Source organism: Anabrus simplex, chromosome 1, assembly GCF_040414725.1.
Source record: "Anabrus simplex isolate iqAnaSimp1 chromosome 1, ASM4041472v1, whole genome shotgun sequence".
Classification (NCBI taxonomy): domain Eukaryota; kingdom Metazoa; phylum Arthropoda; class Insecta; order Orthoptera; family Tettigoniidae; genus Anabrus; species Anabrus simplex.
In genome coordinates, this window is record NC_090265.1 from 1,080,326,896 (window position 1) to 1,080,341,742 (window position 14,847).

General features: G+C 41.6%; 1 protein-coding gene across 1 annotated transcript in view; it reads left to right on the plus strand.

The window, feature by feature from the left end:
* The window catches only part of Cubn (Cubilin), an 882,604-nt gene that overhangs the window by 437,110 nt on the left and 430,647 nt on the right, over positions 1 to 14,847 (plus strand). Inside the window, exons 37-38 of the mRNA XM_068225286.1 lie at positions 2,196 to 2,420; positions 9,924 to 10,574. Coding sequence (XP_068081387.1) covers positions 2,196 to 2,420; positions 9,924 to 10,574 — 876 coding nt within the window. The remainder of the gene's footprint in view (positions 1 to 2,195; positions 2,421 to 9,923; positions 10,575 to 14,847) is intronic.

Genomic DNA, 14,847 nt, shown 5'->3' on the forward strand with positions numbered 1-14,847 from the left:
TTCTTGGAGTGGATTCCTTCCTAGATGTTTAAGAAGCTCTGCTAAGATGCCATCGTCTCTAGATGCCTTTTTTTTTTTTTTTTTTTCAGTCATTGTGTCGGTGTTTTTCCTCTTGTGTAGGTGGGGATGAGTTTGGGTTCATGGGGTTTATGTGGAAACCATTCTGTTAGTTCTGGGCAGGTGAGTAGTGACTCGAAGTATCTCGCAAGCTCCTTGGTGTTTTTGTCATTTTTCGGTTTTGTTTTCTGAAGCAGAGGTTCTAGGGCGTGTACCCATTTAATCTGTTGCGGAAGACACTGTCAGAATCTCTGGTGTTGTAGTTGCAGAAGTCCTGTTTGGCCGACTTTAGTTGGTCTTCCAGGTATTTCCTCTTGGTTTGCGGACTTTGCAGAATTTTTCCTCGTTTTCAGGTGTACAGTTGCTGATGAACTTCTGGTATGCATTTTTTCTGTTCTATGTGGCTTGGTCACATTCAGTGTTCCAAAGAGGGTATCTGCTCTTTTTATGAAGTGGTATTTGTTCTCTTGCATTATTATTATTATTATTATTATTATTATTATTGTTATTATTATTATTATTATTATTATTATTATTATTATTATTATTATTATTATTATTATTATTATTATTATTATTATTATTAACAAGATAGGAACTCATATTAGAATTAACATAATGACAGGTCAATGTGTGTTATCAGAAAGAGGAGATAGGGACAATTTCCACATCTTCATACACTGCCATTTTCACACAGTCCTCATCAGTCCCAGATTTTCTACATATGTTTGTTTCTACTTCCAAAAATGCATTTCTGCTTTCCTGTTTCATTAGGTAGACTGGTATCAACATTCACTGAGGTGCCATTTCAATAATCTGGTGTCTCTGTAGGATGAGAAGAAAGCTAGGTAAAGACAGGAAAAGGGGAGAGGCTAAAAAAGTTAAAGATGAATGCATGTGGAAAGAGACTAGGAATAGAGGACAAACACAGAAGGTCAAAATGAATTGAATGTGTCAAAATGAGTAGGAAAAGAAAAACTTAGTTACCAAATCTTATAAAAAAGGAATATGCATGGGAGCACATATTAGAATAACCCTGTGATAGATCAGTGTTAGAAAGAGCAGCACAAAAAAGATACAAGGGCAAACATGAAAAGACAAAAGGACAATTTCCCCATTTCCGTACGGTGTTGTCTGGACATAGAGTACAACAGTAGATGAACTCTCTCCTCATTTATGTATGACTACCCCTTAGTCTTTTCTGATATGGGGTCTGGGATGAGGTGTTATGAATTGATATGCCATATACTTACAGCTGGATGTCCTTCCTAATGTCAAACTCAGTTGAGGATCTAATGAAGATGGAATGAATGATGATGAATGAAATTGGGGAAGGAAGTCAAAAGCATCAGCTTTGACCTATGAATATGAACTCTCCTGGCATTTTCCTGGAAGGTAATGGGAAACCACAGAAAACCATCCTTGGGACAGCTGACAGTGGTGTTTGAACCCTCTTGTCTCCCAAGTGCAGAACTTATTTCCAGTTACTGAATCTTGTATAGAAAGGAATAGATAGGAACACATATTCAGTTACACCTCTTGGTATACTCTCTCCTCATCAATTCAAATATCTCAGCATCCCATAGTGTGTTCTTTCTGCTTCTCACCTTCATTAGGAGGATAGACATCAGCATACGGTACACTACATTGATGGACTCTTTTGAAAACTCTTTTGTTGATATGGGAAGTTTTGGATAAAAGGAAAGCTAGTTAAATTCAAGGAAAGGGTTCTCAGTTACTTTGCTATCTGTTATTATGAAATGCTCCTCTGGTGCTCAGTAGATGAGATTAAAATAATGTACTTGTTTAGTTTGCACCAAAGATTGTTGCTCATCTGCCTGTTTAGTTTGCATCTGCCTCTCTTGGCATCAGCAACTGACCTCTGTGTTCAGTCCAAGATGCAGCAAGGCTTAAACACTAATAACTGTATGCTCCACAATACTACTTATCTATAACCCTTACTGCCATTCTTCTCCTACACTTTCCTTGTGATAAGTCCTGACTCCACCCTATATTTATTAATTTTTGATGGTAATGAAATTCTATATAATGACAATATTTCTAGTTTGCCAGTTTTTCTTGTAGTAAGTCAAATTTCACCATCTTAAACTTCTAAACTGTCATGATTTTTATTTCAGTACCTGGATGTGGTGGACGTATATACTTATCTGACTGGGATAATGGCACGGCAAACAATTCCTACTTGCTACAGAGTCCTGGATACCCTAATGGTTATGCAAGGATGCTGGATTGTGAATGGATCATTGAAACACCATCAACATCTCATGCTCAGATGATTGTGCAGAATATGGACCTAGAATCTTATGGACATTGCTTCTCTGACTATGTGACTGTGTACGAAGGTAAGTATAATTTGACAAATCACTATACTGCTAATTATTTAATTATCTGTCAGTTTATATGGTGACTGAGAGATTTTGTATTCCATGAAAGATTACAGTAGGAAGAAGATGAAGGTGATGTTGTTTGCAGATGATGTGGTGATTTGGGGTGAGGATGAAGTGGAGGTTCAAGAACAGTTAAACGCAATAAATAAAAATATTGAAAAATGGGGATTGAATATAAATGTGAAGAAGAGTAAAACAGTGGTGATGAGTAGAAGCAAGAAAGGAGGAAAAGGAATTATCAAAGTGGGAGATAAGAAATTGGAAGTAGTAAAACACCTCAAATACTTGGGAAGTGTACTGTCTGAAGTGGAAGTTTGGAAATTAACAGAAGAATACAACTGGGGAGTGCTTTCTGTCAACAAACGAGAGGACTAGTATGGAACAAGGTAATACCAATGAAGGCTATAGAAGTTATGTATAAAGCTTATTATGTTCCTACCATGACATATGCAGCAGAAACTTGGACAATGACTCAGAGGGATGAGAACAGGGTACAAGCAGCTGAAATGAAATTCCTGAGAAGTATGGTACATAAAACGAGGAGAGACAGAGTAAGAAACGAAGATATACAGAAAGAACTGAGAGTGCAGGAATTAAAGGACAAACTGGAGCAAAACAGATTGCAATGGTTTGGACATGTCAAACGGATGAATGAAGTAAGACTACCAAGACGAGCACTGGAAGGACGGATGACAGGGAAGAGAGAACGAGGAAGACCAAGAATGCAGTAGATGGACTTGGTGAAGAGTAGCATTAGAAAACGAAACATGGATTGGAACATTGCGTCAGAAGAAGAATGGTGGAACGACAGAACAAAGTGGAGAGGAGTCATATTTGCTCCCACACGGTGTCAGCTGGAAATGGGAAAATGATGATGATGATGATGATGATGAAGGCTTCATAAAGCGTAAGTATCTCTGAAGTTCCCAAAAAACTGAATGGTTAGGATGCACAATAAAGTTTAACATTTTGAGACATGTAGGGTAATAATTTGCATTTCTGAACATATCTCATTATTTTTAATTTTTTATTATTATTAACAAATGCATTTTGGTTGGGAGATATCCTGGTGGTAAATTTTTTTTTTTTAATCAATCAATACTGATCTGCATTTAGGGCAGTCGCCCAGGTGGCAGATTCCCTATCTGTTGCTTTCCTAGCCTTTTCCGAAATGATTTCAAAGAAATTGGAAATTTATTGAACATCTCCCTTGGTAAGTTATTCCAATCCCTAACTCCCCTTCCTATAAATGAATATTTGCCCCAGTTTGTCCTCTTGAATTCCAGCTTTATCTTCATATTGTGATCTTTCCTACTTTTATAGACGCCATTCAAACCTATTCGTCTACTAATGTCATTCCACGCCATCTCTCCGCTGACAGCTCGGAACATACCACTTAGTCGAGCAGCTCTTTTTCTTTCTCTCAATTCTTCCCAACCCAAACATTGCAACATTTTTGTAACGCTACTCTTTTGTCGGAAATCACCCAGAACAAATCGAGCTGCTTTTCTTTGGATTTTTTCCAGTTCTTGAATCAGGTAATCCTGGTGAGGGTCCCATACACTGGAACCATACTCTAGTTGGGGTCTTACCAGAGACTTATATGCACTCTCCTTTACATCCTTACTACAACCCCTAAACACCCTCATAACCATGTGCAGAGATCGGTACCCTTTATTTACAATCCCATTTATGTGATTACCCCAGTGAAGATCTTTCCTTATATTAACACCTAGATACTTACAATGATCTCCAAAAGGAACTTTCACCCCATCAACACAGTAATTAAAACTGAGAGGACTTTTCCTATTTGTGAAACTCACAACCTGACTTTTAGCCCCGTTTATCAACATACCATTGCCTGCTGTCCATCTCACAATATTTTCGAGGTCACGTTGCAGTTGCTCACAATCTTGTAACTTATTTATCACTCTATAGAGAATAACATCATCCGCAAAAAGCCTTACCTCCGATTCCACTCCTTTACTCATATCATTTATATATACCGGTATAAGAAAACATAAAGGTCCGATAACACTGCCCTGAGGAACTCCCCTCTCAACTATTACAGGGTCAGACAAAGCTTCACCTACTCTAATTCTCTGAGATCTATTTTCTAGAAATATAGCAACCCATTCAGTCACTCTTTTGTCTAGTCCAATTGCACTCATTTTTGCCAGTAGTCTCCCATGATCCACCCTATCAAATGCTTTAGACATGTCAATTGCGATACAGTCCATTTGACCTCCAGAATCCAAGATATCTGCTATATCTTGCTGGAATCCTACAAGTTGAGCTTCAGTGGAATAAACTTTCCTAAAACCGAATTGCCTTCTATCGAACCAGTTATTCATTTCACAAACATGTCTAATATAATCAGAAAGAATGCCTTCCCAAAGCTTACATACAATGCATGTCAAACTTGCTGGCCTGTAATTTTCAGCTTTATGTCTATCACCCTTTCCTTTATACACAGGGGCTATTATAGCAACTCTCCATTCATCTGGTATAGCTCCTTTGGCCAAACAATAATCAAATAAGTACTTCAGATATGGTATTATATCCCAACCCATTGTCTTTAGTATATCCCCAGAAATCTGATCAATTCCAGCCGCTTTTCTAGTTTTCAACTTTTGTATCTTATTGTAAATGTCATTGTTATCATATGTAAGTTTTATTACTTCTTTGGCCTTAGTCTCTTCCTCTATCTCGACATTATCCTTGTAACCAACAATCTTTACATACTGCTGACTGAATACTTCTGCCTTTTGAAGTTCCTCACATACACACTCCCCTTGTTCATTAATTATTCCTGGAATGTCCTTCTTGTAACCTGTTTCTGCCTTAAAATGCCTATACATACCCTTCCATTTTTCACTAAAATTTGTATGACTGCCAATTATGCTTGCCATCATGTTATCCTTAGCTGCCTTGTCTTGTTACGATAGTATAGCAAAAAAATGAAAAAATCAATCAATCATTCATCAATGACCTGCATTTAGAGCTGTCACCCAGGTGGTAGGTTCCCTATCAGTTTTCAAAGAACTTGGAAATTTATCAAACATTTCCCTTTATAAATTATTCCAATCCTTACTCCTCGTCTTATAAATGAATGTTTTCCCAATCTGTTGTCTTGAATTCCAACTTTATCATCATATATTTCCTACTTTTAAAAGCTTTGGTCAAGCTTATTCATCTACTAACGTCATTCCACACCATCTCTCCACTGACAGCTCGGAACATACCACTTAGTCAACCATCTCGTCTCCTTCAGCCCAAAGTTTGCAACATTCTTGTAACACTACTCTTTCAGATCAAAAATTGGATGTATGGCTTTTCAGGCGTTTGCTCTATTAACCAGCATTTCGTCTTAGGTCTGACACTAGACTCGTCAGAGTGGGATGTGTCAGACCCTACCCACTGATGCTGGGGTGTATGCAGGTGAACTTATCAGAAGCTTCTTATGTAGCACAGTCTGATAACTGCATACGGGAGATAAAACTCCACAATGGAATTAATGCCCGCCTAGCAATTCCAAATGGTAATACTAAATTCCCATGAAGGGAATTAGATATTTTTCCACCAATAGAGCATATCAAAAATCAGATCAAAAATTGGATGTATGGCTTTTCAGGCGTTTGCTCTATTAACCAGCATTTCGTCTTAGGTCTGACACTAGACTCGTCAGAGTGGGATGTGTCAGACCCTACCCACTGATGCTGGGGTGTATGCAGGTGAACTTATCAGAAGCTTCTTATGTAACACAGTCTGATAACTGCATACGGGAGATAAAACTCCACAATGGAATTAATGCCCGCCTAGCAATTCCAAATGGTAATACTAAATTCCCATGAAGGGAATTAGATATTTTTCCACCAATAGAGCATATCAAAAATCAGATCAAAAATTGGATGTATGGCTTTTCAGGCGTTTGCTCTATTAACCAGCATTTCGTCTTAGGTCTGACACTAGACTCGTCAGAGTGGGATGTGTCAGACCCTACCCACTGATGCTGGGGTGTATGCAGGTGAACTTATCAGAAGCTTCTTATGTAGCACAGTCTGATAACTGCATACGGGAGATAAAACTCCACAATGGAATTAATGCCCGCCTAGCAATTCCAAATGGTAATACTAAATTCCCATGAAGGGAATTAGATATTTTTCCACCAATAGAGCATATCAAAAATCAGATCAAAAATTGGATGTATGGCTTTTCAGGCGTTTGCTCTATTAACCAGCATTTCGTCTTAGGTCTGACACTAGACTCGTCAGAGTGGGATGTGTCAGACCCTACCCACTGATGCTGGGGTGTATGCAGGTGAACTTATCAGAAGCTTCTTATGTAGCACAGTCTGATAACTGCATACGGGAGATAAAACTCCACAATGGAATTAATGCCCGCCTAGCAATTCCAAATGGTAATACTAAATTCCCATGAAGGGAATTAGATATTTTTCCACCAATAGAGCATATCAAAAATCAGATCAAAAATTGGATGTATGGCTTTTCAGGCGTTTGCTCTATTAACCAGCATTTCGTCTTAGGTCTGACACTAGACTCGTCAGAGTGGGATGTGTCAGACCCTACCCACTGATGCTGGGGTGTATGCAGGTGAACTTATCAGAAGCTTCTTATGTAGCACAGTCTGATAACTGCATACGGGAGATAAAACTCCACAATGGAATTAATGCCCGCCTAGCAATTCCAAATGGTAATACTAAATTCCCAGCACTGCTTTCATTTGGTCCTTTTCCAGTTTTCATATCAAGTAGTACAAGTGTGAGTCCCATACACTGGAACCATACTCTAATTGGGGTCTTACCAATTAGAGCCTAGAAAATGAATTGAGTGGGTCAAAATGAGTAATTGAAATGAAGAACTGTGTTACTGAATCTTGTATAAAAAGGAATATAGATAGGAACATACATCTTTACTGCAACCCGTAAATACTTTCATAACCATGTGAAGAGATATGTAACCTTTCTTAACAACCTTGTTAATTACACTAGCCTGCAAAGTTAAACTTTCCATTCATTGTATAATGTTCGAATAGTGATCTTTTATATTTCAGGCATGCTGAATATGGAAGTGAAGTCAGTTTTCCTGTGTCACATAAGGTTTCTTTGAAAAATCGAAATGAATATATAAGACTTGTGCATATAGTGCACTATATACACACTATTACCGCATGTAAGAAATACTAATCTTCTTGTTATTTTTATTCATCTGAACCCTTCTATTATACTATTATATAGGGTGTACCAAAACTCGACAGCAAAAATTTAGGAATGGAATCCTCACATAGAGAGAAGAAAAAAACATTTATGACAACATGGGTGCGGAAACGTATACTTACAGATTTATTCCAACTTTTGTACATTTACACCGTATGTCTGTAACGGAAGCTGAAACACTTTGAGCATATATCAGAGAAAATGTACAAAGTGACAACCTTCAGTGTGAATACAAGCCTCCACTTGTCGTCTCATGGAGTTACACACGTGATCAAAAATGCCTGGTGTAGTACGTACTGCCCGACAGGTTGTCACAATGCACTCACGTTAAGTTGCTTCATCAGGAACAGGAGTTATATACATGAGAGGATTAACGTGTCCTTACAGGTAGAAGTCCAGATGGGTTCAAGTCAGGAGAGCGTGGTGGCCAAGCAGTCGGTCCTCTTCTACCTATCCAGCGCTCAGCAAAATGGGTATTAAGGTACCTGCAGGCAGGCAGACTGAAATGTGCGGGAGCACCATCATGCATGAAAAACATTTGTCGACGGGATGCAAGTGGCATATTTTCCAAGTATTCAGGCAATGCAGTATGCAAGAAATTCGTGTAGTTCTGTCCAGTGAGCCTATTCAGAAGAACGTAGGGTCCCAACAAGGAATCACCAACAATGCCTGTCTAGTTATTAATGGCGAACCTCTGTTGATGAGAAGATTGGATGATTGCATGAGGATTTGTATCACTCCACATGTGTTGATTATGGAAACTCTGTATTCCGTCTCTTGTGAATGTCTCTTCATCTATGAAGAACACAGAAGCTGCGGAGTTAGGCATCATGCCGCATTGTTGTAGGAGCTACCGGCAGAAAGTTACTCTTACAGGATAATCCGCAGGAGACAAGGCTTTTACACGCTGCAGATGATATGGATAGAACAGATTTTCTCGTAGCAGTCTCCAGATCGTCATTTGTGGCCTATTCCTCAGCAAGCTTGCTGATTCCAGGAATTTTATCCACAGCATTGAGTACAGCTTCCTCCTCCTCAATGGCTGTCCTGCTTGACCGTCTACCAGTTCCTGGTGGACGTGCAAAACACCCGTGTTCACAGACGCGGTGATGGATTCCTTTAAATATCTTTCGGTCCGGCAGTCTGCGCCTTGGGTATTGTTCCTGATGCAAGCAACGTGCCTTCAGTGCATTATCATCCGCCAAACCATACATGTATGCATGCTCGCAAGCTCTGCGTTCATGTACATGAGCACTTCGGAGCGGCCTGCAAACCACAATTACAATTACTGTTAACCACAACAACAGACACCATGCACCAAATCACATACAGGTACTTAACTTCACTTACTTGCGTAAGCAGACTGCAAATAACAATCACTAATCACAGATACCAGACGTGTTAAGCAGATTGAAAACCACAGACATGAAAAGGAGCTCTTAGGCCGTATAAAGGAAAAATGCCACTGAAGAAGAGTAAAGTGGAGGGGGTATGTGACGTACATACCAGAGGAGGAAGACAGTGGATTAAGTTGGCGTAAGGGCACCGTCACAACAAGCTGGGACCCAGGGAAAGGTCCCCAAAGCACCCCGCACAGGCAATCCCCCACAAACACCAGGGGAAGAGGGTACAAGTGATTTATTTAATACCGATGTAACTCGGGCGCGCATTACAGAAAGGGACATAGATTTACAGAGAAGTACATATGTGTATTACATAAATTGTGCTGGTAGAAAGTTGGAGTAAGGAGGAGGGTAGCATTGGGAGAGAAGGTAGTAAAGGGTGGTGGTAATGTTGGTAATGGAAGTGGCAAGCAGGCGAAGAAGGTCTAGGGTCGAGAGGGTCGATATGAGGAAGTTCGGTGGTAGGGGGACAGCTTGCGGTGGTGGGGTGGTTGGCGGGGCGGGCGGTGGGCTACGAGAAGGTGTAAGAGGAGGGGAGCGGTCGGGGCGGGGTGGGGTGGGGAGCGAGAGGGCTCCACTCGATAGGTTCGCCTACGAAAACGGACGCCGGTGGTGAGTAGATGGTCTACGTCAGCTGCAGAGGAGAGTTGTATACGAACCATGAAGGTCGGGCCGTTGGCGTTGAAGACACGAAACGCCAGTTGTAGTTCGTCCAGGATGTCCTGGTTGGCGATGGCGGGGTCAATGCCACGGTTGACACAGCTCGGAGATGGAGACTGCTGGTGAGTTGGCGTTGCTGTGGTTGCTTCGTCTCGGGAGATTGGCTGAGCTGTAATGGCGGCATCCGTGTAGGTGACAGGGGACGGGTGTGGACTGGAGAGTGTGATGGAGAGGGTGGTGGTGGGTGTCGACATGATAGGAGTGAGGTGGATAGTCGTTGGATGAAGAAGAGAAGGGGACGGGGTAGTATGGGCAGAAGTGGTGATGGTAGTGGTAGTGATGAGGGTGGACGTTATGACGGTAGGGGGCGCTGGAGACTGTTGGGAAGTGCGAGGGTGACGGACATGAACAGTGGAAAGGGGATGAGGATGGTGGCGCCGTGCCTCGATGAGTTCCGCCGGAGTAGAGACCACTTCATGGAGCCTGCCGTTGATGGTTGCGCTGTTGGAGATCAGGGCTGCCGGGGCTTCGGAATGGAGGAAGAAGGCCAGAACCTCCGGCGAAAGTTGACCAGTGAAGTCGTCCCAGAGCCGCAGTGCATCGTAGATGGGGTAACCAGCCTGGCCGATTTCATGGCGAATAAACAGGTCGAGGAGAGTGGTGTCCACATCCTTAATAAGACAGGTGTAAAACATCGTGAAGTGGGGAGGCGACAGCCAACTAGGTGTCTGCCCGTTGAATTATGCTTGGGCCGACTGAGCTGCAGCAGAGAAGAGCGCCACCCAGCCAAAAAAATTGTGGTCATGCGACGTATGAAGAGGGATGCCACAGACATGCGAAGAGAAAAAAGCGGAAACAAGTTATTTCATTCCCTCTCCTCATACGAGGAGGGGCGGGCCATCAGCTCAACCAAGGAGCTCTTAGGCCATAGAAAGGAAAGAAGCTATGAAGAAGAGAAAATGTAGGGGGTATGTGTTGGACATACCATAGAAAGGAGATTGTGAGTGAACTGGTGCAAGGAGACCGGGGCAACAAGTCGGGACCCAGGGGAGACCTGCAAAGCACCCCGCACAAGCAAACCCCGCGAACACCAAAGGGAAAGGATACAAGAAATTTATTTGTAGCAACGTATCTCGGGTGCGTAATCCCAAAAGGACAATGTTACATAGAGTTACAAAATTACATTACATTGCATTACATTACATATATTGAGGTGAAGCAGTGAGCGGGTGCGGTAAGAACTTGGAGGAAGGAGGAGGGTAGTGTTGCAAAAGAAGGTAGTACAGGGTTGTGGTCATGTTGGTGACGGAAGTAGCAAGTAAACGAAGAAGGTCCAAGATCGGGAGGGGCGGTAGGAAAAGAATGGGTTGCGGAGCCGGTACGTTAAGGGGTGGCGGTGGTGGGGTGGGTGGCAGGACTGGTGGGGGGTATAAGAAGGGGTGGTAGAAGAAGAACGGACATGGCGGGTTAGGGAGCAGGAATGTCCCACTCTATAGGTTCTTCTGCGGAGACAGACGCCAGTGGTGATCAGCTGGTGGGAGTGGTGCTGGTAGACGTAATGGAGGTAGGGGGTGGTGTGGACGTCTGTCGGCGAGATGAACGCAGTTGAACAGTGAGAGGGGGGTCAGGAAGGTAGCGCAGGTCATGTAAGATGTTCTCGGGAGTAGGAACCACCACGTGCCGTCGACCGGTGATTATGGTGCCATGGGCTATGAATTTGTCCACTTGAGCTTGTTCCCGAAAGAAGGCGAGGATGTCCGGTGATGTTTGACCAGAAGATCTGTCCTGAAGCCGGGCAACTTCTCAAATCGAGTGTCCGTGTCCATCAACTTCATTGCAAATGAACCAGTCCGAGAAGGATGTGTCCACGCCTTTGATAATACAGGTGTACATGGTGGAGGGAAGGCGACAGCCAACAAGGCGTCTGCCTATTTGTTTGTCCTTGGGCCGGCTGAGTCAGCGATGAGCAGAGGGCCACCCAGTCGCAAAAATGTAGAGACGTGACATAGTGATGATGAATGCCACAGACGTGCTCGCTCGCTCGGATGCTTTCATTCCCCACCTTGAGGGGGTGGGGCGGGCCACCTAGAGGGTGTCGCCCTCTCCTTGGCCAGGGGATTGGACGGGGTTGTTTGGGATTGGAGGAACGAGGAGATGGGGGAAAAAAGGGGTAATGCGTTTGAGGATATGTTGAAGTGCAAAAATGACTGGAGGTGGGTGTACGATTACACTTTATTTTATAGGGCGGGCATAGGGGGGACAGATATTGCATTCATTGGTTTAGTTCTGTGCCATTTTGGTTTGTTGCAAGGTAATATAGGGCATAGGGACATTCTGTGAGCGTTTTTCTTTGTTTTCTCTTTTTTTTTTTTTCCAGACATTATGGATAGCTGGATACAACAGACTGCGTGGGTAACATATATTGAGAAAGAAACACAAGCTGATTAATATCGTAAATACATGTTACAATGTTTGGGAAAAAATTATAAAAATAACAAGCGTACATATAGACATGGCCTTCCTTATCAGAGCCTAATACAGAATATAAGGGGGGAAAAAAAATCGGACGTGTACACCTCAGTTAAGATACGTAAATTATACAGTAGGAGACAGAAGCGAAGTATTTACATATGGTCTACCTTGTGTAGATATAAAGTAAACAACAATCTATTAATTATCAGTATATTATGAATTGTATAAAAAGATTGGAGAGAATAGGTACTAAGTGGCTACTTTGGAAAAGGAGGAGACTTGGTAACAACACAAATGCGAAATTGCCCCTAAACAGTTCCACACGCTGTCTGGGTGGAGGAGTCGAGTGTAGGGATGTGAGGATATGGAGTGGGGTGCGGATAAAGAGAGGGGTTTTGAGAGGGGATTGCAGGAGAAGGGAGAGTATAGGATTGTTACGGTCAAGGAAACGTTGGAAATAATGGGTAGCGAGAATGGAGATGAAGGTATCTAGTTTGGGAATTGGGAAGATGTTGTACAAGTCAGAGGTGTGAAAGAGTGGATGAAGGCGGGGGGCGATGCGGACTAGGTGGCGTTCCATGGATAGGAAGGGTTTAAGGAGGGTAGGGTAGGAGTCTGCAATGGCCAGCTAGGCGGTGAAATGATGGCAGAACGGATGAAGGCGGTGTAGGTGAGTAGGAGAAGTTTGGTGTTGAGGCCCCAGGTGGTCCCGGCAAGTTGACGAACCAACTGGGCTCGACGGGAGGATTTGGTTTGAAGGGTCCGGAAATGCGGGCGGAAAGTAAGGAATTCTTCTATGGTTACACCAAGATACTTGAGGGAGGGTTGAGTGATAAGTGGGGTGTCGCAGATGGTGAGTCGGAGGAGGTCAGGGTCACGGGTCACTGAAAAGCGACGGCGGCTACGACGGATTAAGATTGGTTGGGTTTTGAAGGGGTTTATACGGAGGTGCCACTTGTCACACCAGAAGAGGAAGGAGTCAAGGTAAGGCTGTACAAGGTTGTTCATGCTAGAGACGGAGGGAAGGGGTGCTAGGAGTGCAGTATCGTCTGTGAACTGAAGTAACTGAATGGGGGCGGGTGGTTGAGGAATATCTGCTACGAACAAGATGAAGAGTATGGGGGATAGCGGAGAGCCTTGAGGAACACCATAGGACATGGAAAATGAAGAGGAGAGTTCACGATTAATGGATATCCTCGCATATCGGTGGGAGAGATAGGAGGCGATGCGGCAAATTTAGGTAGCAGGTAGAGCAAAAAAGTGTTTAAAATCACATTCAAAGGTCAGAAGAGGAGCCATCATTTAATTGTTCTGGATGCTGCATTACTGGTACATCACAGCCATGAGGGACAGGTAGATAAAATATTAGTAAAAATTAGTAAAAAGTCTCCAGTGCTTAGGGTCATAATGTTGCTTACTTTTGTTCCTGCCGTTAAAACCCTTCACATTTACTGAACAGAAGTACAGTAGCAGGGAGAACTGTGGTTGTGACTTCTCTATACACGTCCTACAAACTTCCTGAGATGACTACGACTTGTCTTGGTCTAATATATGCTTACAATATTGGGTTTTTTATTCCACCTTTTCAATACAATTGATTTTATGTTGTTAGAAATTCATAATGCTACAACACTATTTTATAGGGACATGTTTCGCTTGATTTCAAGCATCCTCAGCTTACGTAATCATCTCAAGGTTAAGATCTGTCGTTGTTAATTTGCTTTGACAAATTTGTGCTTAATGATAATTCTAAAATTAAGTAGTAAAATACATAAACATAGGAATTTGTGAACACGTTGATAGTTGAACAATATGAATGACTATACTAAAATTGGAATATCCGTTAATTCTAAAGACAATGACATCCAAAACACAGTAATATCTTCATAATGTTGAAAATTTGGCTAATTTTGTTTTTCAAAGTTCTAGTTTATTAAAAACAATTGTAAATTGACTTCTTATGTTAAAATTTAAGTCATAATGTTTGTTAAAACTTATTGGTGTCTGAAGATTAAAATCTTGGATACGTTGGAATTCTCCTTCAGGTATTAATTTTGAGGCATTCTACTGTAATTTATTAGTTTTGAACAGTACTGTAGCATGCCTCAAAACTAATACCTGAAGCAGAATTCCAACGTATCCAAGATTTTAATCTTCAGACACCAATAATTTTTAACAGAAATTACGACTCAAATTTTAACATAAGAAGTCAATTTACAATTGTTTTTAATAAACTAGAACTTTGAAAAACAAAATTAGCCAAATTTTCAACATTATGAAGATATTACTGTGTTTTGGATGTCATTGTCTTTAGAATTAACGGGTATTCCAATTTTAGTATAGTCATTCATATTGTTAAACTATCAATGTGTTTACAAATTCCTATGTTTATGTTTTACTACTTAACTTTAGAATTATCATTAAGCACAAATTTGTCAAAGCAAATTAACAATGACAGGTCTTAACCTTGAGATGATTACATAGGCTGAAGATGCTTGAAATCAAGCGAAACATGTCTCTATAAAATAGTGTTGTAGCATTATGAATTTCTAACAACATAAGATCAATTGTATTGAAAAGGTGGAATAAAAGAACACAATATTGTAAGCAT